The sequence below is a fragment of the Hemitrygon akajei genome, chromosome 30 (assembly GCF_048418815.1).
Source record: "Hemitrygon akajei chromosome 30, sHemAka1.3, whole genome shotgun sequence".
Lineage (NCBI taxonomy): Eukaryota > Metazoa > Chordata > Chondrichthyes > Myliobatiformes > Dasyatidae > Hemitrygon > Hemitrygon akajei.
This window is the reverse complement of record NC_133153.1, coordinates 42,589,229-42,617,165: the sequence shown is the minus strand read 5'-3', so window position 1 is coordinate 42,617,165 and position 27,937 is coordinate 42,589,229. Positions and strand designations below refer to the sequence as shown.

The window sequence follows — 27,937 nt, the reverse complement described above, 5'->3', positions numbered from 1 at the left end:
AAGTTTAGAGAGAGAGTAATTGGGGCATGGTCAGAAATCAGTATACTCTGATAGTCACAAGAGTGGGCAAATGGAATAAGTTGGTTATCGAGTAAGAAATAGTCAATTCTAGTGAAGGTATGGTGAACATGTGAGAAAAAAGAATAATCTCTCTCTGTAGGATGGAGGAAACGCCATATATCAGAGATACCAAAATTAGAGAGAAACGATTGGATAGCTAAGGCAGATTTAGTAGGTGATCTGGTAACAGAGGACGATCGATCCAGATTAGGATCCAACCAACAGTTGAAGTCACCACCCAGTATAAGAGAGTATGAGTTTAAGTCTGGTAGTGAGGAAAAAAACCGTTCAAAAAAGTTAACATCATCAAAGTTGGGGCATACAGGTTTGCTAGTGCAACTTTAGTGTTATATAGTTTACCAGAAACAATAATAAAACGGCCATTTGTATCAGATATTTTATTATGGAGTTCAAAAGGAATATTTGAGTTAATAAGAATGGAGACTCCCCTAGCTTTAGCGGCAAAGGATGAATGAAAATGCTGACCCGCCCACTTTGACAGAAGCCGGGAGTTATCAAAACAATGAATATGAGTTTCTTGAAGGAAAGCAATGTCAGCTTTGAGTTGTTTGATATGTGAGAATACCTTCCTCCTTTTAACAGGGTGATTCAATCCCTTTACATTCCAGCTCACGAATTTAAGTGCACTAGCCATTATCAATTACTAATGCATAAAAGGCAGCAGGCATATAAAAAGTCAAGCAGTACAATAGCAGTCTGGGAGCAGAGATGTAAACATAGATTCGTAAAATCAAAACATATACATGTCCTGAGCAATAAAGAGAAACAATAAATACAGTGAGTGATGTTGGAACTGGAAAATCCACCCCATCCACACAACCCAAAACTAGACAGCTACCAAAACAAGTAGCTAGCTCTACCAAAAAAATTAACCCAAATACAACTTCCAGATCTGTGTCATTAACAGCAATTCCGTATAAATACTATAGCAAATAGTAACTAGTTTATGCACTAGAAAACATAACTACAGATTAGAACACCTTCTGCAGAAATATAAAACTTAATACAGAGAAAATCGGAAGAAAACCAAAACTAACCTACCCGCGAAAAATTATAGAAGAATAAAGTAAGAGAAAGGGAAAAAAAAGTAAAAAAAAAGGAGAGGAAGGGGAAAATTATAAATTCAAGACGAGTATTTATCAACCATTTACAGAGAGAGAAAAAAATTCAGAGATTAGAAAAAAGGGGTGAAGAAAAGAAAAAAAATAAAATAAATAAATATAAAAAAAGGAAAAATAAATCAGCAATTAAACTGTGAACCAACAAACAGGGAAGCCTTCACTAAAGACTTCAAACCTCCAAAACAAGTTAGAGTCAGTTGTAGAACTCTGTAGATAAAGTTATACAAGAATAAAAATAGATTACACACACACCAAATCCCGGGAGAGATTGTCAACAGCCCTTAGAGTTTCAATGAATAATGTCTGAGTGATTCAAGTAAAGTCTGAGTCTAGAAAAAGTAATTTTACTATGAGAAGTACTTATCCACCATTTTAGGAGGTCCGATCGGGTTCCGAAGCTGACTGGATAGCCGGAAGACTTGTCACAAATGCTTCAGCTTCCTTCGCTGATTCGAACCACTTGTATTTTCTGGTATTAAGCTTGATTCGTAGATCGGCAGGAGTACGAAGAGAGGGTTTAAAACCACGAGCAAAAAGCACTTTCATTGCGCCTTTAAACTCAGCGCGCATCTTTAAGGTCTGGGGTGCAAAATCTTCCACAAAGTGAATGGTTGTATCCTGGAAAGTAAAAGAACCTCTGCGACGTGCCTCCACAATCAGACTGTGTTTTACCTGGTATTGATGGAAGCACAAGATTACTGGCCGCGGGCGGGAGCCCAGAATTCTGGGGGGAACGTAGACCCTGTGTGCCCGTTCGAGCTCAGGCAGGTTCGGAAGCAAATCTTTCCCGAATATCTCACAGAGAAACTCGGCGAAAAACTTCACTGTTGATCCCTGTTCGGTGGCCTCTGGCAATCCAAGAATTCTAAGATTGCAGCGTCTGCTGCGATTTTTGAGATCCACCATTTTGGAAAGGAGTTTGTTACATTTTTCCTCTAAGCTGGAACAGAGAGTCTCCAAGTATCAAACACGACTTTCTAAATCTTCAGAAGTCGAATTGATGCAAGATAGGTGTTCAGCATGTTTGTCCACTTTATCGTTGATCCGATCCAGTTTGTCTTCCAACTGTTTGAAAGCGGTTTTAAATTCCTTTAAAATTTTGTCTCAGAGCTGTCCGAGTGCAGCCAGGGTCTCGTCTGAGAGAGCCATAGCTTCCTTTCTCCCGGATTTAGAACTCTTGCTAGACATTGTAAGTTAGATATGTTCACAGGCAAGTAAAAGATACCGAAAAAGTTCCTAACTAAGGTTTAAAAAATGGAGACATTTAGTGCAAAGATAGCGACAGTAACGGAACAAAAGTTCAGAGCAGCTAAGCAATCGCCATCTTACCGGAAGTCTCTTAAAAGACTTTATTGTATCTGTCTCCACCACCACTGTCAGGGCATTTTATGCACTCACCACTCTGTGTGAAAAACTTACCTCTGACATCCCCCTTGTACCTACTTGCAAACACCTTAAAACTATGCCCCCTCATGTTAGCCATTTCAGCCCTGGGAAAAAGACTCTGACTATCCACACAATCAATGCCTCTCATCATCTTATACACCTCTATCAGGTCACTTCTCATCCTCTGTCGCTCCAAGGAGAAAAAAGCAAGTTCACTCAACCTATTCTCATAAGGCATGCTCCCCAATCCAGGCAACATCCTTATAAATCTCCTCTTCACTTTCTCTATAGTATCCACATCCCCCCTGTAGTGAGGTAACCAGAATTTGGTATAATTGAGGTCCTATATAGCTTTAACATTACCATAATGTTACCATAATTACCATAAGCTGGTAAGGAAGGCGGGCTCTGTCGTGGGCAAAGTACTGGAGAGTATAACATCGGTAGCTGAGCGAAGGGCGCTGAGTAGGCTACGGTCAATTATGGAAAACCTTGAACATCCTCTACATAGCACCATCCAGAGACAGAGAAGCAGTTTCAGCGACAGGTTGCTATCAATGCAATGCTCCTCAGACAGGATGAAGAGGTCAATACTCCCCAATGCCATTAGGCTTTACAATTCAACCGCCAGGAGTAAGATATGTTAAAGTGCCGGGGTTGATTGTATTTAATGTATTTAAGTAAGCTACTTAAGAACTTTTTAAAAGCTATTATTAATGCTTTTTGAGAGAGTGATTTAGATGCATATCATATTTTTACTGAGTTAAGTATTGTATGTAATTAGTTTTGCTACAACAAGTGTATGGGACATTGGAAAAAGTGTTGAATTTCCCCATGGGGATGAATAAAGTATCTATCTATCTATCTAATGGCTCTTGAACTCAATCCCACGGTTGAAGGTTGATTTCTTGAACAAGGGAACAACATTTTCAACCCTTCAATCCTCTGGTACTACTCCCGTCCCTATTGATGATGCAAAGATCATCGCCAGAGGCTCAGCAATCCCCTTCCTTGCTTCCCGCAGTACCCTGGGATATATGTTGTCTGGACCTGGCAACTTATCTAAATGCTTTTCAAAAGTTCCAGCACATCCTCTTTCTTACTGTCTATATGCTCAAGCATTTCAGTCCACTGTAAGTCATCCCCACAACTGCCAAGGTCCTCTTTCCTGGTGAATACTGAAGCAAAGTATTCAGTAAGTACCTCTGCTGCCTTTTCCAACTCCATGCACACGTTTCCGTTCTCGCTCCTGATTGGTCCTATTCTCACACGGCTCATCCTCTTGCTCTTCACAGACTTATAGAATGCCTTGGGGCTTTCCTTAATCCTGCTCGCCAAGGCCTTCTCATGGCCCCTTCTAGCTCTCCTAATTCCATTCTTAAGCCCCTTCCTGGCAATCTTGTAATTTTCTAGAGCTCTAACAGTATCTTGCTTCTTGAACCTTTCATAAGCTTTTCTTTACTTAACTAGATGTTCTACATCCTTTGTACACCATGGTTCTTTTACTCTACCATCCTTTCCCTGCCTCAATGGAACATACCTATACAGAACTCCATTCAAATATTCCCTGAACATTTTCCACATTTCTGCCATGCATTTCCCTGAAAACATCTGCTCCCAATTTATGTTCCCAAGTTCCTGCCCAATAGCATCATATTTCCTCCTACCCCAAATAAATGCTTTCACAAACTGTCTGCTCATATCCCTCTCCAGTACTATGGTAAAGGAGATAGAGTTCTACTTCCAAAATGCTCTCCCACTGAAAGATCTGACACCTGACCAGGTTCATTTCGCAATACTAGATCAAGTACAGCCTCTCCTCTAGTTGGCTTATCTACATATTGCGTCAGGAAACCTTCCTGACCACACCTAAGAAACTCCATCCCATCCAAACCCATTGTCTAAGCAGATTTTAAAAACACAAACAGGAGAAAATCTGCAGATGTTGGAAATTCAAGCAACACACACAAAATGCTGGTGGAACGCAGCAGGCCAGACTATAGATGCTGCCTGGCCTGCTGCGTTCCACCAGCATTTGTGTGTGTTACTCTAAGGAGATGCCAGACAATATTAGGAAAGTTAATATTGGGATATCTTGGGAAAGATCCCATCCAGCACTGGAGACTGGGCTCTGTACATCCTCCTTCCCAATACAGACATGCTCCAGTACATCAGCATAGCCCTGCGTTAATTCCCCAGCCTCTGTGGTTAATATTGATAATACGTGTCATTTAGCATCTCACTTTATCCCCTAGCTGCCCACACAGTTTAACCCTCTAGTCCCTGAAGGGACCTATTGGTTACAATCTTGTACTTATAAACGGTTTCAAGATTCTCCTTAGGCCTCAAGCCTCAGCGTTGCCTGTTTGCAACCACCAAGGATAGAAGCATCAGAGTTGATGCTGGAGGCTGTGTGCTGCTCTCCAGTGTTTGCTCTGTGGAAAACCTGCTGTATTGTGTTTGACTGCAGACTGCTGCAACATTCATAGACCCAGGGACTTGAACTATATGATTTTTATGTGACTATATTTTACTGCTGTCTTATATATGCCTTGTGCTGTGTATGACTGTTGGTAATGTGTTTAGCATCTTGGCCCTGGAAGAACGCTCTTTCATTTCAAAGGTTCATTTTATTATTAAAGTATACAACTCTGAAATTCTTCAATTCTCCAGGTAGCTATGAAATCAAGGAAGAAAAAAATAAGGCAGCACAATTATCTTCCTCAAATCCCACCTCCCCACAAAAAAAAGAACAAAAACGGATCAGGCACATTGACCCCAAATACTCCTCCCAGCACAAAAAGCAAACAAAATGGATCAGGCATATTGATCCCGAAATCTCTCCCCTGCACAAAAAAAACAAACAAAACAGAACAGGCACGTCAACCCCCAGATCCTCCTCCCGCACAAAAAAATGAACAAAATGGAACATACGCATCAAACCCAAAATCCCTGCTGACTGTGTTCATTGGCATTCATGTTCAGCTGGAGGCGGGTTTATGGCCCCTTTCTGGCCTCATTATTTTTTCCTTGAGTTTCTCCTATATCTCCTATGAACTCCAAAGGACTCATTCTATACATGTTTCCTATTGATACCATATGCTTCCTTCTTTTCCCTTAATAATATCCTTTGTAAACCAAGGTTACCTAAATTTACCATTATTGCCTCTTGCAAGGACAAGCTGACTTTGAACTTTTATTGTTAAACATCTCCCACTTATCGACTGTTGCTTTCCCTCTAGCAATTGCTCCCAATCTGCCTCTGCCACTACTGTCTTACGCTACTAAAATCCACCTTACCCAGGTTTTTTCAAACTGCAAAATATCCTAAAATATCTTTTCTACCAAGGAATTGAAAGCAGTAAAACCTCTGCAAAATCTGCAAACCAGTCTTTAAGCTGACAAGAGTATGTCCATCAATCATGTGGCTGTAAGAAATCATTACACAAACTAATTACAATGAACTGGTATAGTAATATCAAATTATTCAAGTCGAATTTGGCAACTGTCATTTCAGACAAATATTAAATTCAGTAAACAACTTTCTTCAAATTACCTTGCATTATAAACACAAGAAATGGTGCAGATGCTGGAAATCCAGAGCAACACACACACAATGTCGGAGGAACTCAGCAGGTTAGGTAGTATCTATGGAAAGGAGGTAATACACATACAAAATGCTGGTGGTATTTGGCAAGTCAGGCACCAACTATGGAGAGGAATAAACAGTCAAAGTTTTGGACTGAGACCCTTCATCAGGACCCTGCCTGAGTTCCTCCAGCATTTTGTGTGTGTTGCTTTGGAAGTGTGATACTGATTTCTCACACTAACCATCATTTTGTTCCTTTTTAAGTGAGTTATAAATAAACTGTGCTGTGATTATTGCGTAGCCTGCAAAGCTACGTAAAGTTGGAAGTTGGAAAAACTTTTTAAGAAAGAGCCATTTGGAAATTGCGAATTATAAATATGTGGGAGGACCTAAATAAAGTATAAAGCTACATATGTGTAACAGATTTTAACAGTGAATCTCAATGGTCGACATACAGTAAATCATCTTTGGACCAGCACAGCAGATTGATTTCTGAATAAAATATTCACTGCATTTTCTGCACATATATGCAAAATAAACAAGATTGAAATTAGACAATCAATGAACTTGGGGAGTAAAGTGTAACTTTAGTTTGCACTTACAAGACACCAGTATAACCAGGAGGACAGTGGCATTCTCCAGTCTCGTGATCACAAGTAGCAGCATTTTGGCACTGACACTTATATTGACATCCTTTGCCATAAGATCCTTGGTCACAGCGCTCTTCACAGCGCCATCCCTCATAGCCATCAGCACAGACACAGGCCCCGGTGATGGGATTACACAGGGCTCTGTTCTGACACTGGCACCGGTTACTGCAGTGTGGTCCCCAGTGTTCACTATCACAACCTGCAGTGGGGAAAAACAAAACATTAAAATAGCAAGAACTACATTAGTACAGCAACATGACTGGGTTAATCAACAAAAGCCCCAGCACTCTATAGCAGTGGTCCCCAAGCATGGTGGTTGGGGACCATTGCTCTGTAGGACTGAAAAACAAAAATAATTTCACTCCTATGGAATATATAAGAGTCCAGCACAGAAACAGGCCTTTTGGACTACGATGTCTGTGTTGACCATGATGTCAAATTGAATCAATACCACCTGCCTGTACGTGGTCTGAATCCATACATTTTAGTCCAAAGCATTTTATATATATGTAATATTATACTGTATATATCTAATCAGCCAATCATGTGGCAGCAATTCAATGCATAAAAGCAGGCGGACATAAGACCCTAAGACATAAGAGCAGAATTAGGCCATTTAGCCCATTGAGTCTGCTCCACCATTCCATCGTGGATGATCCTGGACCCCACACAACCCCATCGCCTGCCTTCTCGCCATATCCTTTGATGCCCTGACTGATCAGGAAACGATCAACTTCCTCTTAAATATATCCACGGACTTGGCCTCTACCGCAGCCTGTGGCAGAGCATTCCACAGTTCTATTACTCTTTGGCTTAAAAAAATTCCTCCTTACCTCTGTTCTAAAGGGTCACCCCTCAATTTTGAGGCTGGGCCCTCTAGTTCTGGATACCCCCACCACTAGTCCTTTCAACATTCAGTAGGTTACATGGTCAAGAGGTTAAGTTGTTGTTCAGATCAAACATCAGAATGGAGAAGAAATGTGATTTAAGTGACTTTGACTGTGGAATAATTGTTGGTGGCAGATGGGGAGGTCTGAGTATCTCAGAAACTGCTGACCTTTCTGGGATTTTCACACACAACAGTCTCAAGATTTTACAGAGAATAGTGCAAAATATATCCAGTGAGTGGCAGTTCTACTGGTGAAAATGCCATGTTAATGAGAAAGGTTTGAGGAGAATGGTCAACCATCTCAAGCTGACAGGAAGGTGACAGCAACTCAGATAACCACATTACAACAATGGTGTGCAGAAGAGCATCTCTGAACATACATGTCAAACCTTGAAGATGAACTCCAGCAGCAGAAGACTACACCAAGTTGCACTCCTTTCCTAATAAAGTGGCCACGTAGTGTATATATATTATTTATTAAAGTCATTGAAAAGTACAGCACAGAAACAGACTGAACCATTTAAACTGCCTACCCCCCTTGACCTGCACAGTGACCATGGCCCTCCGTTCCCCTAATAGATTTACAGAAAATTATATTATACAATATAATATTTACCGGGTATATACACTCAAACAACAGAGGTCTCAGCACTAATCCCTTGAAATACCAATGGCCACAGACCTCCCATGAAAATTAAACACCTTCATTACTAACCTGGCTTCTGTGGCCAAGACAGAGTTTAAACGTAACAAAGCATTTGTAATGATGTGTCAGGAAGATGTTTTCCTGTTCTTATTCAATACTTAAATAGATTAACAGCTTTAGTAATCAGCAAAATAAAACTAAAGCAGAGTTGCCAATTCTTTTGTGTGAAAAGCAAGGTGAGAAATTTCCCCCACAACTTTGGATCTGTAAATCTATATCAGAGGACATAGAAATTGTAATAAATGTCCATATATATATATATATATATATATATATATATAAATGGAAACGATACACTGCTCACAATTCATTCCATTTTCTCATTATGGCTGAGCGAACAGAATAGAAAGACCTTGTGTGGCATCAGTCCACACTGAGAACTGCCTATGCAGATGCAATGATTTATGTTTTATGTGTTAGTTTAATGAAAGTGAACTCATTCACTGCAGGAATGAATCTGGAGCGCTCGTACACAACAATTCTATTTTGACAGACGCTGGAAGCCAAACAGACTTTGCTAATTTTAGCCTCTCACACATCTTTCTACTTTGATCTGATGCGTACCACCCCTCAGGCAATACTTGGGCTACTGAAACTACAATATGGCCAGTAGTCCGCAGCTAATATATTGGCAGGAAGCAAACACACCCAACTTTGACACAAATCTCTTTAGATCCTTTGTTTATACAAATTACTGACTTAATACTTGTTTGTAGGCCTTATCTATGACTAGCTTAACTCGAAGTAACCTGATAGAATCCAAGGGATCTAACCAAAGACCTGCTTAACCAGAGTGAGAAACTAATGTGAAAAAGCGACTAACAACATTGCTCTCCATATTGAACTCTATTATCTCTTCAGCAACCTCTCTCAGGACTCTGGGATGTAGTCCATCTGGCCCAGGTGACTTATCCACTTTAAGATCTTTCAGTTTGCCTGGCACTTTTTCCTTTGTCATAGCAATGGCACTCACTCCTTCTCCCCTAAATTCACGGACCTCTGGCACACTGCCAGTGTCTTCCACATCGAAGACTGATGCAAAGTACTCATTAAGTTCTTCTAGCATGTTTGTCCCCCCCCCCCCCCATTACTACCTCACCAGCATCATTTTCCAGTGGTCCATTATCAACTCTCACCTCCCTTTTACTCTTTATATAACCAAAAAAAACTTTCAGTATCCTGATTTATATTATTGGCTAGTTTGTCCTTATATTTCATCTTTTCCTTTCTTACAGCTTTCTTAGTTGCCTTTTCTTGGATTTTAAAAGCTTTTCAATCATCCAACTTCCCACTGAACTTTGGTGCCTTAAATGCCCTTTCCTTGGCTTTTGTTCAGTCCTTAACTTCCCTTGTCAGCCACGGTTGCCCACCCCTGCTGTTTGAAAAACTTCAGCCACCTCTGCTCATGTCATCCCCACCAGTATCCTCCTCCAATCCACCTGGGCAAGCTCTTCTCTCGAGCCTCTGTAATTCCCTTTATTCCACGGCGATACTGATACTTGTGACTTGTGCTTCTCCCTCTCAAATTGCAGTATGAATTCAGTCATATTATGATACTGCCTCCTAAGGGTTCCTTTACATTAGGGTTGAAATATAAGTTCCTTTACAGATGTCTTGTTCTTAGGATAGTCACAATCTGCATTTCAGGCTCAAACATTTAATCAGAATCAGGTTTATTATCACCGGCATGTGACGTGAAATTTGTTAACCTGGCAGCAGCAGTTCAATGCAATACATATATAGAAGAGAAAAAATATAAATAAAATTTAAAAATAAAATAAATAAGTAAATCAATTACAGTATACTTATACTGAATAGATTAAAATATGCACAAAACAGAAATACTTTATATTAAAAAAAGTTAGATAGTGTTCAAGGATTCAATGTTCATTTAGGAATCAGATGGCAGAAGAGAAAAAGCTGTTCCTGAATCACCGTGTGTGTGCCTTCAGGCTTCTGTACCTCCTACCTGATGGTAACAGTGAGAAAAGGGTGCTGGAGGTCCTTAATAATGGACGCTGCCTTTCTGAGACACCGTTCCCTGGAGATGTCCTGGGTACTTTGTAGGCTAGTACCCAAGATGGAGCTGACTAGATTTACAACCTTCTGCAATTTCTTTCAGTCCTGTGCAGTAGCCCCTCCATACCAGACGGTGATGCAGCCTGTCAGAATGCTCTCCACGGTACATCCATAGAAGTTTTTGAGTGTATTTGTTGACATGCCAAATCTCTTCAAACTCCTAATGAAGTATAGCCACTGTCTTGCCTTCTTTATAACTACATCAATATGTTGGGACCAGGTTAGATCCTTAGAGATCTTGACACCCAGGAACTTGAAACTGCTCACTCTCTCCACTTCTGATCCCTCTGTGAGGATTGGTGTGTGTTCCTTCATCTTACCCTCCCTGAAGTCCGCAATCAGCTCTTTCGTCTTACTGACGTTGAGTGCCAGGTCGTTGCTGTGACACCACTCCACTAGTTGGCATATCTCATTCCTGTACACCCTCTCGTCACCACCTGAGATTCTACCAATAATGGTTGTATCGTCAGCAAATTTATAGATGGTATTTGAGCTATGCCTAGCCACACAGTCATGTGTATATAGAGAGTAGAGCAGTGGGCTAAGCACACACCCCTGAGGTGCGCCAGTGTTGATCATCAACGAAGAGGATATATTACCACCAATCCGCACAGATTGTGGTCTTGCGGTTAGGAAGCTGAGGATCTAATTGCAGATGGAGGTACAGAAGCCCAGGTTCTCAATCAGGATTGTGGGAATGATGGTGTTGAATGTTGAGCAATAGTCGATAAACAGCATCCTGACGTAGGTGTTTGTGTTGTCCATGTGGTCTAAAGCCGTGTGAAGAGCCATTGAGATTGCATCTGCCATTGACCTATTGTGGCGATAGGCAAATTGCAATGGGTCCAGGTCCTTGCTGAGGCAGGAGTTCAGTCTAGTCATGACCAACCTCTCAAAGCATTTCATCACTGTCGATGTGAATACTACCGGCCGATAGTCGTTCAGGCAGCCAACATTATTTTTCTTTGGCACTGGTATAATTGTTGCCTTTTTGAAGCAAGTGGGAACTTCTGCCCGTAGCAGTGAGAGGTTGAAAATGTCCTTGAGTACTCCCGCTAGTTGGTTGGCACAGGTTTTCAGAGCCTTACCAGGTACTCCATCGGGACCTTCTGCCTTGCAAGGGTTCACTCTCCTTAAAGACAGTCTAACATCGGCCTCTGAGACAGAGATCACAGGATCATCAGGTGCAGCAGGGATCTTCAGAGCTGTAGTTGTGTTCTCCCTTTTAAAGCGGGCACAGAAGGCATTGAGTTCATCTGGTAGTGAAGCATCACTGCCATTCATGCTATTAGGTTTCACTTTGTAGGAAGTACTGTCTTGCAAACCCTGCCAGAGTTGTAGTACATCCAATGTCACCTCCAACCTCATTCAAAATTGTCTCTTCACCCTTGAAATAGCCCTCCACAAATCATAACTGGTTTTCTGGTTCAGGTCTGGATCGCCAGACTTGAATGCCACAGATCTAGCCTTCAGCAGACAATGTACCTCCTGGTTCATCCACCACCTTTGGTTTGGGAATGTACAGTAAGTCCACGCAGCTTTTAATGAAGTCAGTAACAACTGCAGCATACTCATCCAGGTTCAAAGGTGAATCCCTGAATTCAGTCCAGTCCACCGATTCAAAGCAGTCCTGTAGGTGCTCCTGTGCTTCCCTTGTCCATACCTTCTTGGTCCTCACTACTGGTGCTTCAGTCTTCAGGCTTTGCCTATATTCAGGGACTAGAAGTACAGCCAGATGATCAGACTTCCCAAAGTGAGGGCGTGGAATAGCACGGTAGGCATTCTTGATGGTGGTGTAGCAATTGCCCGGTGTGTTGTTTCCTCTGGTATTGCAAGTGATTTGTTGATGCTAATTGCTCAGTGATCTTTTTCAGACTGGCCTGGTCAAAATCTCCCGAAACAATGGTGAAGGTGTTGGGATGCGCTGTTTTGTACATGTTGATCCCATTGCTCAGATCATCTAAAGCCTGCTTGACATTGGGCTGAAGTGGAATGTAAACTGTTACCAAAATGACCCTGGAGAATCCCCGTGGTAGGTAAAAAGGATGGCACTTAACTGCTAGATATTCCACCAATTCTGGTGAGCAGAATTGGGACAACACTGATATATTTGTGCACCAAGAAGAGTTGATCATGAGGCATACTCCTCCACCTCTGCTTTTGAGACATTCTGTAAATTTACCCTGATGGTGTATAGTAAACCGGTTGATGTGAATTGCTGCATCCGGTATGGAAGGGGTTAATCAGGATTCCGTGAAGCAAAGGATGTCCCTCTGATTCATCACCCTGGCTCTGGGATCATCGATTTTATTCACCAGAGACTGCACTTTCACCAGTAAGATAGTCAGTATTGGGTGTTTAAAATCCCCTTTCCTAAAACGCACTTGTAACCCCAATCTGCACCTGCGCCTCCTCCAAGGTATCCTACGGGCACTTCCGACTACAATCGGTGTTGTTTCCGTCAGTTTTAAGCAGCGGTAGTTTACTTAAACGCATTAAGGTATCTTTGTTGTCTGTACTGATCTTAGAAGCAGTTGTGCTTTTTAGCTGTATCAGGTTGAAACAGGAATATTTAATCATATCCATTGAGAAAATGTTGGTGAAACATCATCTCGGTGACTTAGCCACCTTTACAAGGTATGGCCAGTTTGAGCATGTAAAGAAGTAATCAGAAAGAAGCCTGGTTAGGTGCAATTTAACTGGTTTTAACAATCATGAAATTGATAAGCAAGGACAATACAAAGTGTAACAAGATTCAAGATTCAAATTTATTTATCACACATGTATCGAACCATCAAATCATACAGTGAAATGTGCCATTTGTACCACAGTCCAATGAAGTGCTGGGGGCAGCCTGCAAGTTTCACCATGTTTCCGATGTCAACATAGGTTGGATGAACAATGAAAATGTAAAAAGCAATGCATTTTCTCACTGTTGTCTTTGCTGCAAATATTTCTTCCAGTGGTTTCTCCGAAGGAGCAGCGACAGTAACTGGATAATGTGGCAGCTTAGCAGAGATCTTTCACCATCAACAGAGAAGGTTTACATATCAACTCAAGCAGATAAAATGCCTGTCTCCCCATTCTCTGCCTCCATCCACTGACAGACGAGCCTGGGTCGGTCTCAGTCAGTCCACTGAGCATAGATAGATAGATAGATACTTTATTCATCCCCATGGGGAAATTCAACATTTTTTCCAATGTCCCATACACTTGTTGTAGCAAAACTAATTACATATAATACTTAACTCAGTAAAAATATGATATGCATCTAAATCACTCTCTCAAAAAGCATTAATAATAGCTTTTAAAAAGTTCTTAAGTAGTTTACTTAAATACATTAAATACAATCAACCCCGGCACTTTAACATATCTTACTCCTGGCGGTTGAATTGTAAAGCCTAATGGCATTGGGGAGTATTGACCTCTTCATCCTGTCTGAGGAGCATTGCATCGATAGCAACCTGTCGCTGAAACTGCTTCTCTGTCTCTGGATGGTGCTATGTAGAGGATGTTCAGGGTTTTCCATAATTGACCGTAGCCTACTCAGCGCCCTTCGCTCAGCTACCGATGTTATACTCTCCAGTACTTTGCCCACGACAGAGCCCGCCTTCCTTACCAGCTTATTAAGACGTGAGGCATCCCTCTTCTTAATGCTGCCTCCCCAACACGCCACCACAAAGAAGAGGGCGCTCTCCACAACTGACCTATAGAACATCTTCAGCATCTCACTACAGACATTGAATGACGCCAACCTTCTAAGGAAGTACAGTCGACTCTGTGCCTTCCTGCACAAGGCATCTGTGTTGGCAGCCCAGTCTAGCTTCTCATCTAACTGTACTCCCAGATACTTGTAGGTCTTAACCTGCTCCACACATTCTCCATTAATGATCACTGGCTCCATATGAGGCCTAGATCTCCTAAAGTCCACCACCATCTCCTTGGTCTTGGTGATATTGAGACGCAGGTAGTTTGAGTTGCACCATATCACAAAGTCCTGTATCAGTTTCCTATACTCCTCCTCCTGTCCATTCCTGACACACCCCACTATGGCCGTGTCGTCAGCGAACTTCTCTGATGTATCTGATTGATACATCAGCACATTTCTCGTAATGTGGCAGTAAGATTTGAAGCTTCAGGCAATAGACATAAGTGTACCAGAGGTACAGACAGCCCAGCGAATTTGTGGATGTGAACTTTTCTCTATTCAGGATACTTACAGCAGCAGGTACATAAAAAGAGCTCGGAGGATTCATCAGGGACTCCAGCCACTCCAACCACAAACTGTTTCAGCTGCTTCCATCTGGCAATGGTACCACAGCATTAACAGCAGGACCAACAGGCTCCGGGACAGCTTCTTTCACCAGGCCATCAGATTTATCAATACACATTGACCGGATTGTGTACCTGACTGTACATACGTATATGCATACAAAACAATTATGTATACAATCTTAGTGTTGGGGAATATCCTCCCACATTTATTGCTTGTACACTGCGACAGAGACACAACATAAAGATTTTTACTCCCTCATATTGTGAAATGGATGTAAGAAATAAAAGAAATTCTAACTCTAATTTTAATTCAGATGAATTTGTTTAATTCAAGCTATTTTATGGTGTTTTTTTACAATTGCTAAAAATGTTAGATGCCATCATTGAAGTGCTTTATTTTACCTTTTAGAACTGTCAGTGATAAGCACACAGATACTCAAAGTTCTAAATTAAAAGAAAAATGACTCTGCTCTTCACCTGCATGTACAATTGTCTAAAGGTTATGAGAGAAAATGAAGTTTGGCTTTTATCGCTTCTGATGCTTTCCCAATAGAATGCAAGTTCAGTGACAACACATTTCTCATTTTGTCTCTGGAGGTGGCTTTGGCTTCCTATCAGCACCCTCCCTGTAGCACTGCACCAGACAAGGAGGAGGGGAAAGTCAGGCAGCAATCAATAACGTTTGAGTAAATCAAACAATAGAAATGGAAGAATTCGCAATGTCTTCCATGAATAGATGAGTAACCTTCATGTGATTCCTCATGGTAATAAAGACAGACAGCACAAATTTATACTTAATATAATATTCCATTTGCCTCAGGTAATGGGCAATCAAACAATTCTTCCCATTCCCCTTTGTTAATCTCTAGGTTTCCTGAAATAAAAGTTCAGTTTTTAAAGCAATTAATTTCACAAGCATTGATAAATTAAAAAATAAAGCTCCTTTCTTAAATTTAATGACAGTTTTTCTACTGTTTCTTTTCTTCACTGGTCAGTTAGTCTGTTGGAATCCCAGCTTCGTGTTAATGCAATCCTATCAAACATTTATAATTTTCCTTCAGTGTACATGAAAAGGTCACAGAGAGACTTCGGCTGAAATGTGCTGAGTCTTAACACTTGCAAGTCTCACTGAAATTGTTTTTTTAATCATTCAGGATCAGAATCAGATTTAATATCACTGGCATATGTCGTGAAATTTGTTGTTATGCGGCAGCAGTACGTTGCAATACATGATAATAAGAACTGTAATTTACAATAAGTATATATACATTTTAAGAAGTTAAATTAAATAAACAGTGCAAAAAGAGAGAAAGAAAAGTAGTGAGGTAATGTTCATGGGTTCAATGTCCAATCATAAATCTGTTCCTGAATCGTTGAGTATGTGCCTTTAGGGTCCTGGACCTCCTCCCTGATGGTAACAATGAAAAGAGGGTACGTCCTGGGTGGTAGAGGTCCTTAATGATAGATGCCGCCTTTTTGAGGCATCGCTCCTTGAAAGTGTCCTGGATGCTGGTAAGGCTAGTGCCCATGATGGAGCAAACTGAGTTTACAACTTTCTGCAGCTTATTTTGTGCCTGTGCAGTGCCCCCACCCCCCATACCAGACAGTGATGCAGCTAGTTAGAATGCTCTCCATGGTACATCCGTAGAAATTTGCAAGTGATTTTGGTGACATCCCAAATCTCAACAAACTCCTAATGAAATATAGTAGATTTCAAAAAGAGCAGTGATACTCAGTGCAATTCAACTGCTAGCACTGAGTACCACTGTTCTTTTACCAAGTATATCAATAAGTGTTTATGTAAATATGAAGAGAAGGAGCGGGCAAACTATTTTTACATAGATGAAAATCAAACAAAACTGCAGATGCTGGTATTCTGCAACAACAGTAACTGCTGGAAAAATTCAGCAGATCAGACAGTACATTTTATTTATTATTTATTGAGATACATGTAGAACAGGCCCTTCTGTTCCTTTGAGCTGCATCACCCAGCAATTCCCTGATTTAATCCGAGCCTAATCACAGGACAATTTACAATGAGCAATTAACCACCCAATCAGTATGTCTTTGGACTGTGGGAGGAAACTGGAGCACCCGAAGGAGACGTACGCAGTCACAAGGAGAACATGCTAATGCCTTTCAGGCTGCAGCGCTGGTTCTGTAGCCACCACACTACCATGCCACTCTTTGGGAGGTCAAATGAAATGAGAAAGGATACAGTTAGTAGTAGATCCCAAATACTGTACCTCAAAAAGGCACCCATGGAAAGTGCAATCATCAAATGTCAGATGTTGACTCTTTGTCAGCCACTGATTCAATACGTTCACCCTATCCTTTTGCACAATTGCTCCCCTGACCACTAGTTTTTCCAATATTTTCTAACTTTAGGAAGGTAGCAGTCAAATGATTTATTTTACTGTTTCAAAAGCAAGCTCAAGAAGAAAGATGCTTAACAACTTGTAATAGATGATCATAAGGAAGTTATGCAGGATTGTTGGGTCAGTAAAAGCAAGTCTCTGTATCCTTTTGATCTGATATCATTATGTTGAAAAGAAAAACGTAATTAGAATGTTTATTGAGGTAAATTCACATTGTTTTCTCATGATTGAAGACATTTTCAAGCTTTGTCAGTTCTCACGATAGGGGAGAATGTTTGTTCACATTGATCTGTAATAGAGCAATGCAACTAGATAGTCTTGGAAATGGTTCCATACTACATAATAACTAAAAAATATCAATCTCAGAAATATGCAAAAACATGAAAGGACCAGTAATGCAATATCTCCAATTTAGGAGATGCAATATTGTTATTAAGATGGCATGGGTGGTTAAATGAATCAACTGATGTCTGTATTAATATGGAGAATGTGCTTAGCCATTCCTTTCCCAATGCCACGTGCCAACAAAAATGCTGCAGGTAGCAATTTTGGTGTAATATTAACTAATAGCTGATGTATTTTCCTTTTTTTAAACTTTCATTTTGATTTATTTTAAAGCCTGTTTTACTTTCTAATGAATGCCTCTTTAATATTCACAAACGTTCAGTCAATAGCCTACATCTCTTGGACCTGTGCTCATATCTGGTCCTGACTAATGGAATAAAAACCTTCATATCTTAATGACTATAAAAGTCTCCAATGAACAGAATTTATCACACATTATGCTTAATTCCTGCTGTGCTTTCATATGTATCCTTAAATAATTACTAACCTGGAATCTGACCAGCAGAGACTACAAGACTGGCCATTGTGAGAAGAGGGATCATTGTGGACGTTCTCTGGTTCTGGATCACTCAAGATGAAACACCCTGGCCTGACTCCAGAAAAGAGAGGTTTACTAAGAGGAATTGTGCAGCAATGTCCTGATTGCTTTTGTGGGATTGAAGAACACTCTGCTCCTCCTCCTCCTCAATGAGAAAGAAATAACTCTTCTAGGCTCCATTCAGGCTGAAGCACCATTCTGAGAGGTGAGATTATTGCCTTGAACTGAATCAACAAACAAAATTGAGGATTCAGTATTAAGAGGTGTTCTTCCGGAGAAAATGAGGAGAAAGTGAAAATGAAGTGTTCTTTAACTTGTCACTGCCTGTGCTTGGAGGTTACAAACAGAAGTAAAGGAAATGTAAATGAACAATCAAGTTTGACACACACAGTACTGTGCAAAAGTCTTAGACACACACACACACATATTATATATACAGCTAGGGTGCCTAAGACTTTTACACAGTTCTGTATTTGTCAATGTGGAGTAAAGAGAGAGTTCATAAATCTGGTGGGAGCAAAGAATGTTGGGAATAGTGAGGGTGGCCCATCGCAGGAGGGGTGTGGGACAGGTGGCAGAGAAGGAGTGCCAGTGCCTTGGTTTGACGCAGGTGCAGACACATCCGGCCCTGAGACACCAGGCTCGTTTGATTCCTACTGCAGGCTGTAAGGAATCTGAACGTTCTTCTAGTGAGCATGCGGGTATCCTCCGGGTGCTCTGGTTTCCTCCCAAGTTACAAAGACATACAGGTTAGGGTCAGTAAGTTATGGGCGTGCTATGCTGGCAACGGATGTATGGCAACACTTGCAGGCTTATCAACCTAATTCTTGCTGATTTACCACTACGTCGAATCAGGCCTAGGGGGCAAAATGCTGATTTAATTTGATACCAATGACCCAATTCACTATATCTGTTTGACGTACATGCAACAAATAAAGTTAATCTTTTTCTCTCTGCCAACAGATTTCTGAATGGACAAAGACCCCATTGACACAACCTCAGTATTTTTTCCTCTCTTTTTACACTATTTACTTAATTTAATTTTCTTTTTCTATACAGTATATATAATATTTCTTATTGGAACTTATAGTTTTTATTATGAAGTATTATGCTGTACTGTTGCTGCAAAACAACAAAATTCACAATATATGTCAATAATATTAAACCAGATTCTGATTCCACACTGTTATAAGACTACTGAATGGCCCCTAGCATGATAAGACCATGAGACACAGAAGCAGAATTAGGCCATCTAGCCCATTGAGTCTGCTCCGCCATTCAATCATGGTTGATCTTTTTTTTTCTCCTCCTCAACCTCAGTTCCCGGCCTTCTCCATGTCCAATCAAGAACCTATCAATCTCTGCCTTAAATACACCCACAATCTACCTCGTTATGATCTTGCATCTTATTGTCTACCAGCACTGCGCTCTCTGTAGCAGTTGCACTTTATTCTGCATTCACAGTGTTCAACACTGATTTCAGTAATTTCAGCAGTCCAGTCATCTAAATATCTTAATTTCCAACATTCAATTTCTTTCTTCTCTTGTCTAGTATTCGAAATTCCATTTGTATGCTCCTACCTACACTTCTACCAGCCATAATTTTACTATCTTCTTTCAGCATGTGTTACTCAATTTCCATTGATAGCCATCCTATCAGAGGCCTCTCTGTTTTCTCCTCTTTTGTCTTGATCAATATTTATTTCCATTGGTTCCCAGATCAGGTCAAAAGTCATTGACCTGAAATGATAACTCTGTTTTTCTCCACACAGACCGTGCCTGACCTGCCGAGTGTTTCTAACATTTTTCTGTTTTTATTTCATAATCATTAGTTTTGGCATTACTCTCTAAATAATGGATAGATGATTAACCAGCACATCATTCTCTGTTAACTACGAGTATCTACAATGTGATCCTACCACGAAGCACAACTTTCCCTACCACTCCTACCCTGCTCCAATCACTGCTTTATGCAGGGATCATTCTCTACGTGACTCCCTTATCCACTCCTCCCACCCCACTGATCTCCCTCCTGACACTCAACCCTGCAAGTGGGACAATGGTTACACCTGCTCCTACAACCTCCTCCCTCACCACCACTCAGGGTCCCAAACTGTCCTTCCAGCTGAGGCGACACTTTACCTGTGAGTATGGTGTGGTCATCTATTGGATCCGGTGCTCCTGGTCTGACTTTGGTGACCTGATGTAGGTTGCGGGAACCATTTTGTTGAGCACCTTTGCTCCATCTGCCACAAAAGGCGAGATTTCTTGGTGGCCACCCATTTCAGTTCAACTTCCCATTCCCTTTCTAACAACAGTGTCCATGGCCTCCTCTACTGCTATGATGAGGCCATACTCAGGTAACTTCAGGTATTTTCTCCACCCCTCACAACTCTCTCTTTATCCATTCGCCTTTCTGGCTCCCTCCTTCCTCTGTTCTTGTCACCTGCCCATCAACTGTCACCGGTCAGCTTGTACTCCTTCCCCTCCCCACTCTCCTTCTTATTGTAGCTTCTACCCTCTTCCTTTCCAGTCCTGATGAAGAGTCTTGGTCCAAAACATTGACTGTTTATTCTCCTCCATAGATGCTTCTTGACCTGCTGAATTCCTCCAGCATTTTATGTGCGTTGTTCAGGATTTCCAGCACCTGCAGAATTTCTCGTGTTTAAAAATATAACAAACTTGCTCATTGTGTTTACATGAAATCAGGACTTTATTGTAAGAGCAAAATCAATTAATTTAGAAATTATTCTGATTAAACTTAGCTAATTATCCATTCAATGATAATGAGCGTAAAGAGGAAACATTTAACACAAACATATTTTACACAATTGTAATTATACTTACAAAATTTGTTGCTGAGTTTTAGCGATATTTGGCAGTGAATTAATCTTATCTGCTCTGCTGAGCATTAAAAAGAATAAATATGTGAATGTTTTATGCTCAAGCAGGTTTTTCTATTAAAATTTTAAGCTTGGATTCATGCCATTCCTCCCTTCCCATTCAACCCATCTGCCCACCCTTTCAGCTGGATCCACCCATCACATTCCACCTCTTGCTACACTCCTTCCCTCCACCTTTTTTTCCAATTCCCTTTTTAATTTCTCATTTTTGCAAAGAGTTTCATACAGAATGTGCGATCAGCTTTCCATCAAAATAATTTGTCCAAACGCAAGAGAATATCCAGGCTACGGAAAGCTCAATTTTGCTTCTCAAATGACACATTTTCACTATCAGAAGAGACCGGACCTTTTCAATGCTACAGAGGGCTACTGGCTATCTCCTCTTTGTCTTTCAGTCCTGAAGAAGCATCTCAACCCAAAACATTGTCCATTTCCCTCCATAGATGCTGCCTGACTCACTGAGCACCTGAACATTTGTGTGTTGCTGAAATATAAAATAGGAAAAGTGCAGCCAATTTGTGCACAGTCTAGTTAGTAACATAATATCAACCAGATACGATAGTTGAGCACAAACACGAGAAAATCTACAGATGCGGAAAATCCAGAGCAACACACACAAAATGCTGGAGGAACTCAGCAAGACAGGCAGCATCTATGGGAAGGAATAAGTAGTTGATGTTTCAGTCTGAGACCCTTCTCCAGTCCTGATGAAGGGTCTCGGTCTGAAACATCAAATGTTTACTCTTTTCCATAGATGCTGCCTAGCCTGCTGAGTTCCTTCAGCATTTCATATGTGTTACTGCAATAGTTGAGAATTAAAATTTCCTGAAGAATTCTCCTGCTTTTTCTTTCAAGTCTGTGCCACTTCCATCCGAGTGAGAGTCTTACATTAATGTGCAGATCAGAAGCTAATGCTCCCAACAGTGCAGGACTTCTTTTCTATGGCTCAAGTCTCTGGAATTGAAGACAACTCTTGAGACAGGCATGATTTCTCTTGGGAATGATTTACGTAAGTCTTGGTGACGTCATTCTAAACCTATCTAAATGCATGGTATCAACTGGGAGCGTTCTTCCCTCTTGGCCAAAGATTGTGTTTTCATATTCAATTCCAGAGACTCAATCTTAAAATTAAATCTGACACTGTCCAGAATAGAGGGAATTCTGCATCGTCAAGGGTGTCATCTTCAAGATTACACATTAATGTGAAATTCCTGGATCTAGAAGATACAAAATATCTAACTATGAAATTTCAAGAGTTTTAGAATATATGTAATTACACTCAAATCAGTACCATCATCTATTCATTCTGAATACATCATTAACTATATTTTATGAATGAATACTTCATTAACTAAATTTTAAATACCTTATACACAAAATGTTTAAATTTGTTTTGGATAATTTAATTATCCTGGGATTAGGAGTGTTGCTTCTGAGTTCTACCTCCTTTGTGATCATTTTACCTTTCATGGTCAATACCTTCCACAAGGAAAAAGAAACATTTTACTAAGTGACAAGTAAGCAAATTATGAACAAAATCATGGCAAATTAAAGGCTTTGTAATTACTTTAGGCACATTTCATCTCAATAATTGTCTTAGAACTGGAAAAAAAATTAAATAAGGGCAAATCTGGTGGCACAGTGCTAATTAATTTACAGGATTTACAACATGAACTGTTGCTGACTGGGCAATACTATATAAAATGAGGCCACCCAGCAATGCGGAATGCTGAGTCTACTCAGCCCTTCATAATAAACCACCTGCTATCTTTTACAATCAATAAACTTCCACCACAGTGCATGGAGGTTCAGTTATTTGCTCTGTTCTGGTATTAGTCACGGAGTCATAGAGAAGTACAATACAGAAACAAGCCCTTCAGCCTATAGAATCCATACCAAAACCATTTAAACTGCCTTCTCTCTTCGACCTACACCGGGACCATAGCTCTCCATTTCCCTTCTATCCATATACCTATCCAAACTTCTCTTAAATGTTGAAACTGAGCTCGAGTGCACCACTTGTGCTACCAGCTTATTCCACACACTCACAACTCACTGAGAGAAGTTTTCCCTCATGTTCCCCTGAAACTTCTCACCTTTCTCCCTTAACCCATGACCTCTGGTTGCAGTCCCACCCAACCTCAGTGGAAAAAGCTGCTTGTATTTACCTTGTCTATACCCCTAAGATTGGTTAGATATGATCTACTATGCATGAAGCCATGCTGGCTATCTCTAACCAGTCCATGCCTATCCAAATACTTATATATCTGGTGTCTTAGAATACCTTCCCACAACTGATGTCAGACTCACAGACCTACTGGTTAATTTTTAAAGCTTTTTATAAACAGTAGAACAACACTGGCTATCCTCCAATCCTCTGGTATCTCTCTTGTTGATAAGGATGATTTAAATATCTCTGCTAGGGCCCCAGCAATTTCTGCACTTGCTTCCTGTAGGGTCCGAGGGAACACTTTGTCAGGTCCTGGGGATATCTAATTTGAAACTAATGGCATTGTGGTCACTGGATGTAAAGCAGCAAGCACCTACACAAACCTCTGTCCCTAATAGCAGATCCAGTATTGCATGCTCTCTTTGGGACTTCTACATACTGATGAAGGAAACTTTCCTGAACGCATTCGACAAACTCTATCCCATCTTTTACAGTACGGGACTCTCAGTCAATATGTGGAAAGTTATAATCACCTTCTACAATAATTTTTTTGTGTCTGTGATCTCTTTACAAATTTGTTTCTCTAAATCCCTAGAATTGTTGGGTGGTCTGTAATATAGCCCCATTAACGTGGTCATATCTTTCTTATTTCTCAATTCCACCCATACCGCCTGACTAAACGTCTTCCCCAGTCTGTCCTGATGCCGTGACATTTTCCCCGACTTGTAACACCACTCCTCCTCCTTTAATCTCTCCAGCTCTGCCTCATTAAAAACAGTGGAACCCCGGAATATTGAGCAGCTGATTCTGCCCCTCCTGCAACCAAGTCTTACTCATGACTTCAATGTCATAATTCCAGGTGTTGATCCCTGAGCTCATCTGCCTTTCCCATGATATTCACTGATAGTACTTCACTAGAAGTCACTGATTACTAAAACAGAGCAAGCCAGTAAAAATATGAAGCAGTGTTTCAGAACACTATAGCTGATACATACAGCATAACCTTTATGATTTGTCCCAAACACACAGTAGATCAGGCAGCTCATGGGGAAATAGAAATAGGTAATGCTTTGGTCGAGGACCCCCCTTATGGAAACAACATTAAACATGTTTCTTTCAGACAGGCTGCTCAATCTGTTGTCACAGAGTTACAGAACACTACAGCACAGAAACAGAAACACTTCCCATTCTGCCATGTTAGTCCATGGCCTCCTCTACTGTCACGATCAGGCCACAGTCCAGGTTGGAGAAGCAACACCTAATAGTCCTCCTGAGTAGCTTCCAATTTCTTAAACTTCAGGTAATGCATCCCACCTCTCCCTTTCACCATTCCCTTTTCCTTCTCTCAGTTTAACTCCTTGCCTGCCCATCACCTCCCGCTGCTGCTCCTCCCCCTTTTCTTCCTTCTATAGCCTTCTGTTCTCTCCTATCAGACTCCCCCTCTCCAGCCCTGCATCTCTTTCACCAATCAACTTCCCAGCTCTTTACTTCACACTCCCCACCTCCTCCTGGTTTCACTGATCACCTTGTGTTTCTTCCTCCCCTTTCCCCACCTTCTTAATCTGACTCCTCTTATATTTTTCTCCAGTCCTGATGAAGGGTCTCAGCCCGAAACACAGTTTACTCCTTTCCAAAGATGCTGCCTGGCCTGCTAAGTTCCTCCAGCATTTTCTGTGTGTTGCTTGGATTTGCTGATTTTCTCTTGTTTGTGATAGTTACAGGCCCTTTGGTCCATCTAATCCATGCTGAACTGGGGTATGGTGCTGGCCTATCAACCTGCACCATACCCCTTCCATAACATCCCAATTCCTGTACTCAGTGTTTTGATTTATGATGGCTAATGTGCCAAAAGCTCTCATTATGACCCTATGTACCTGTGATACAACTTTCAAGGAATTACGGATCTGTATTCCCAAATCCTTCTGTTCTACCCCACTTTTCACTGCTCTACCATTTACTGAGCAAGTCCTACCCTGGTTTGTCCTCCCAAAGTGCAACACCTTACACATGGCTGCATTAAATTCCATGTTTCTAAAATGTTTCTAGCATTCTCTGTTTTTTTTCCCTCTCAATTTCCAGTATTTGGCATTTTTTTTACATTTTCAAACATTCTGTCTCATTAATTTTTTTCTTCGTGATGGATCATCCAGTTTACAACAAACTCTTGTGCCTCTTTTTGCATAAAGTACAGCATCAGAGTGGTTACAGAGAAGGTAAATGAAGGGTTGTTTTATTGTCGTATGCATCAAGTAATGAGTGAATCCAGAAACACTGCTTTATAGAGGTTATTGAAAATGTGTTCTCCAGTTGCTGACACAGATTAACCTCAATGCTACTGGATCACGTCATACATGGAGGAATCCAATAATTGGCTCACAGCATTTGGAATTAATGTCAACTCTACAAAATTAAACCATGTAACTTTTAAAAATTGTGTAGAATTCACTTAACACCATAAGATTGTACATCACCATTTTACAGATCACTGCTGTGGTAGGGAATTTGACAATAACCATAAGTTGGATTTGAAACCTTCATTTTCAAGGGACTGTAAAGAAGTCAGAAATTCAGGCAGAATCAGACTTTGTAGGGTATCTATAAACCCTTGATACTTCATGGTGCACTCATCACCCACCATTCATACATCAAGTATAGAGGCACCAGATGGGAAAGAGGGATGCAGGTGATAGGCATTTGCTATCTTTCAGAAAGTACCACAACCAGTAGAAGGCTATCTGTATTAACTGTCAATTTTAGAGGAAGTCCTTGTCTTTGGAGTCTTGACCCACCAGCATGGAGATGTGCATGAATATATGTAATCTGGAAGATGGCACAACTTCTCCTAAGCCTGGTCCATCAGGCACATGAGCTGGATGCTCCTTCTCTCACTCAGCCGTGGTTTTTAATAGGTAAGTCAAGTCAAGACAACTTTTATTGTCATTTCGACCATAACTGCTGATACAGTGCATAGTAAAAATGAGACAACGTTTTTCAGGACCATGGTGTTACATGACACAATACAAAAAACTAGACTGAACTACGTAATAAAAAAAAACAACACAGAGAAAGCTACACTAGACTACAGACCTACACAGGACTGCATAAAGTGCACAAAAACAGTGCAGGCATTACAACAAATAATAAACAGGACAGTAGGGCAAGGTGTCAGTCCAGGCTTCGGGTATTGAGGAGTCTGATAGCTTGGGGGAAGAAACTGTTACATAGTCTGGTCGTGAGAGCCCGAATGCTTTGGAGCCTTTTCCCAGATGGCAGGAGAAAGAAGAGATTGTATGAGGGGTGGATGGGGGATGGGGTCCTTCATAATGCTGTTTCCTTTGCGGATGCAGCGTGTAGTGTAAATGTCCATGATGGCAGGAAGAGAGACCCTGATGATCTTCTCAGTTGACCTCACTATCCGCTGCAGGGTCTTGCGATCCGAGATCCCTTTGCTGTACGATTGGAAGTTGAGTCTGACTGTCAAATATCTAAACTCATGAGAACACTTAATGTTTTTTCTTTGTTCTGAGCGGACATAATTTTTTTTTAAGTTCAGCATCTGACAGCAAAGCCAAACATTTCACAAACCTAGCTGGAAAGCTCCTTCTACACCTGCATCTTGAACATTATTCTGTCATTGTTAATATCAGTCTTTGTCGAATACTTAAACAAACAAGCCAGTTCTTTCAGAAATGTGAAACTGAAGGTGCAATTGTGAAAATCTTCCACTATGGAGGTACCACAAAATCTGTTATGATCTAAAGGACTGGCATGCAAATCTTCAGCAATCTCTTAGAGGAGATTTGCTAGTAAATCTGCTTCTCTCCTAATACTGGGCACCCTGTATAAACTGTAATGTTTACGGTTTACCTGTGCTGCACACAACATCCATTTTGAGTTATACTTTATTAACTTACTTGGGGTTTTTTCTTCTGTGCTGCAAGTGATATATGTTTTGTGGTTCAGAGGAACATTGTTTCATTTGGTTGTATATATGTAGTCAGATAACAATAACATTGAACTTGAACCATCCCAATCTGAGGTGAACCTTCTGTTACTGCCTAATTGATGACAACACAAGGATAATGGCCAACTCTTCTGTGCAAGAAAGACAAAGGAAATCCTCTTCCAGGATCTTAGAGTCATACAGCATGGAAAAGGGCCCTTTGATCCAGCTAATCCTTGCCAACCAAAATTCCATCTAAGCCAGTCCCATTTTCCTATGTTTGGCTCACATCTCTCTAAACCCTTTCTATCTGTGTAACAGTCCAAATAGCTTTAAAATGTTGTTTTTGTACCTGCCTCAACCACTTCCTCTGCCAGCTCCTTGCACTCTCAGATTCCCATTAAATTTCTACTCTCACCTCACCCTCTTGTCCTGAGAAAATAATTCAGCATAATCACCCTGTCTATAAACCTCACAATTTTATATAAGATCACTCCTCATTCTCCTATGCTCCAGGAAGATAGTTCAAACCTGCACAAGCTCACTCCATAACTCTGTCCCTCGAGTTCTGGCAACATCCTCATGAACCTCCTCTGCACTACTTCCAGCTTAATGGCATTGTTCCTGTAGCACAAAGACCAATACTGAACACATATTCCAAATGCAGCCTCACCAATGTCTTGTACAACTGCCTCTGGGGGGGGGGGGGGGGGTGGCGGGGTGGCGTGTGTGTGTGGGGAGAGAGAGGGAGAGAGAGAACTGCCCTCCATAGGGAAACAGGCTTATTTTGCTGCTGCTGTCCAGTTTTATTGTGTTGTTACTGTTGATGTTATTTGTGTTGTTCTGCCAAGCTTTGTGGGCATGCTACGTTGGTGCCAGAATGT

The 27,937-nt window shown here is 40.9% G+C and overlaps 1 protein-coding gene across 2 annotated transcripts in view; it reads right to left on the bottom strand.

Moving 5' to 3' along the window:
• The window catches only part of megf11 (multiple EGF-like-domains 11), a 411,744-nt gene that overhangs the window by 150,171 nt on the left and 233,636 nt on the right, over positions 1-27,937 (bottom strand). For both annotated transcript variants that reach the window (XM_073032726.1, XM_073032727.1), the window contains exon 6: positions 6,780-7,026. In XM_073032726.1, coding sequence (XP_072888827.1) covers positions 6,780-7,026 — 247 coding nt within the window. The remainder of the gene's footprint in view (positions 1-6,779; positions 7,027-27,937) is intronic.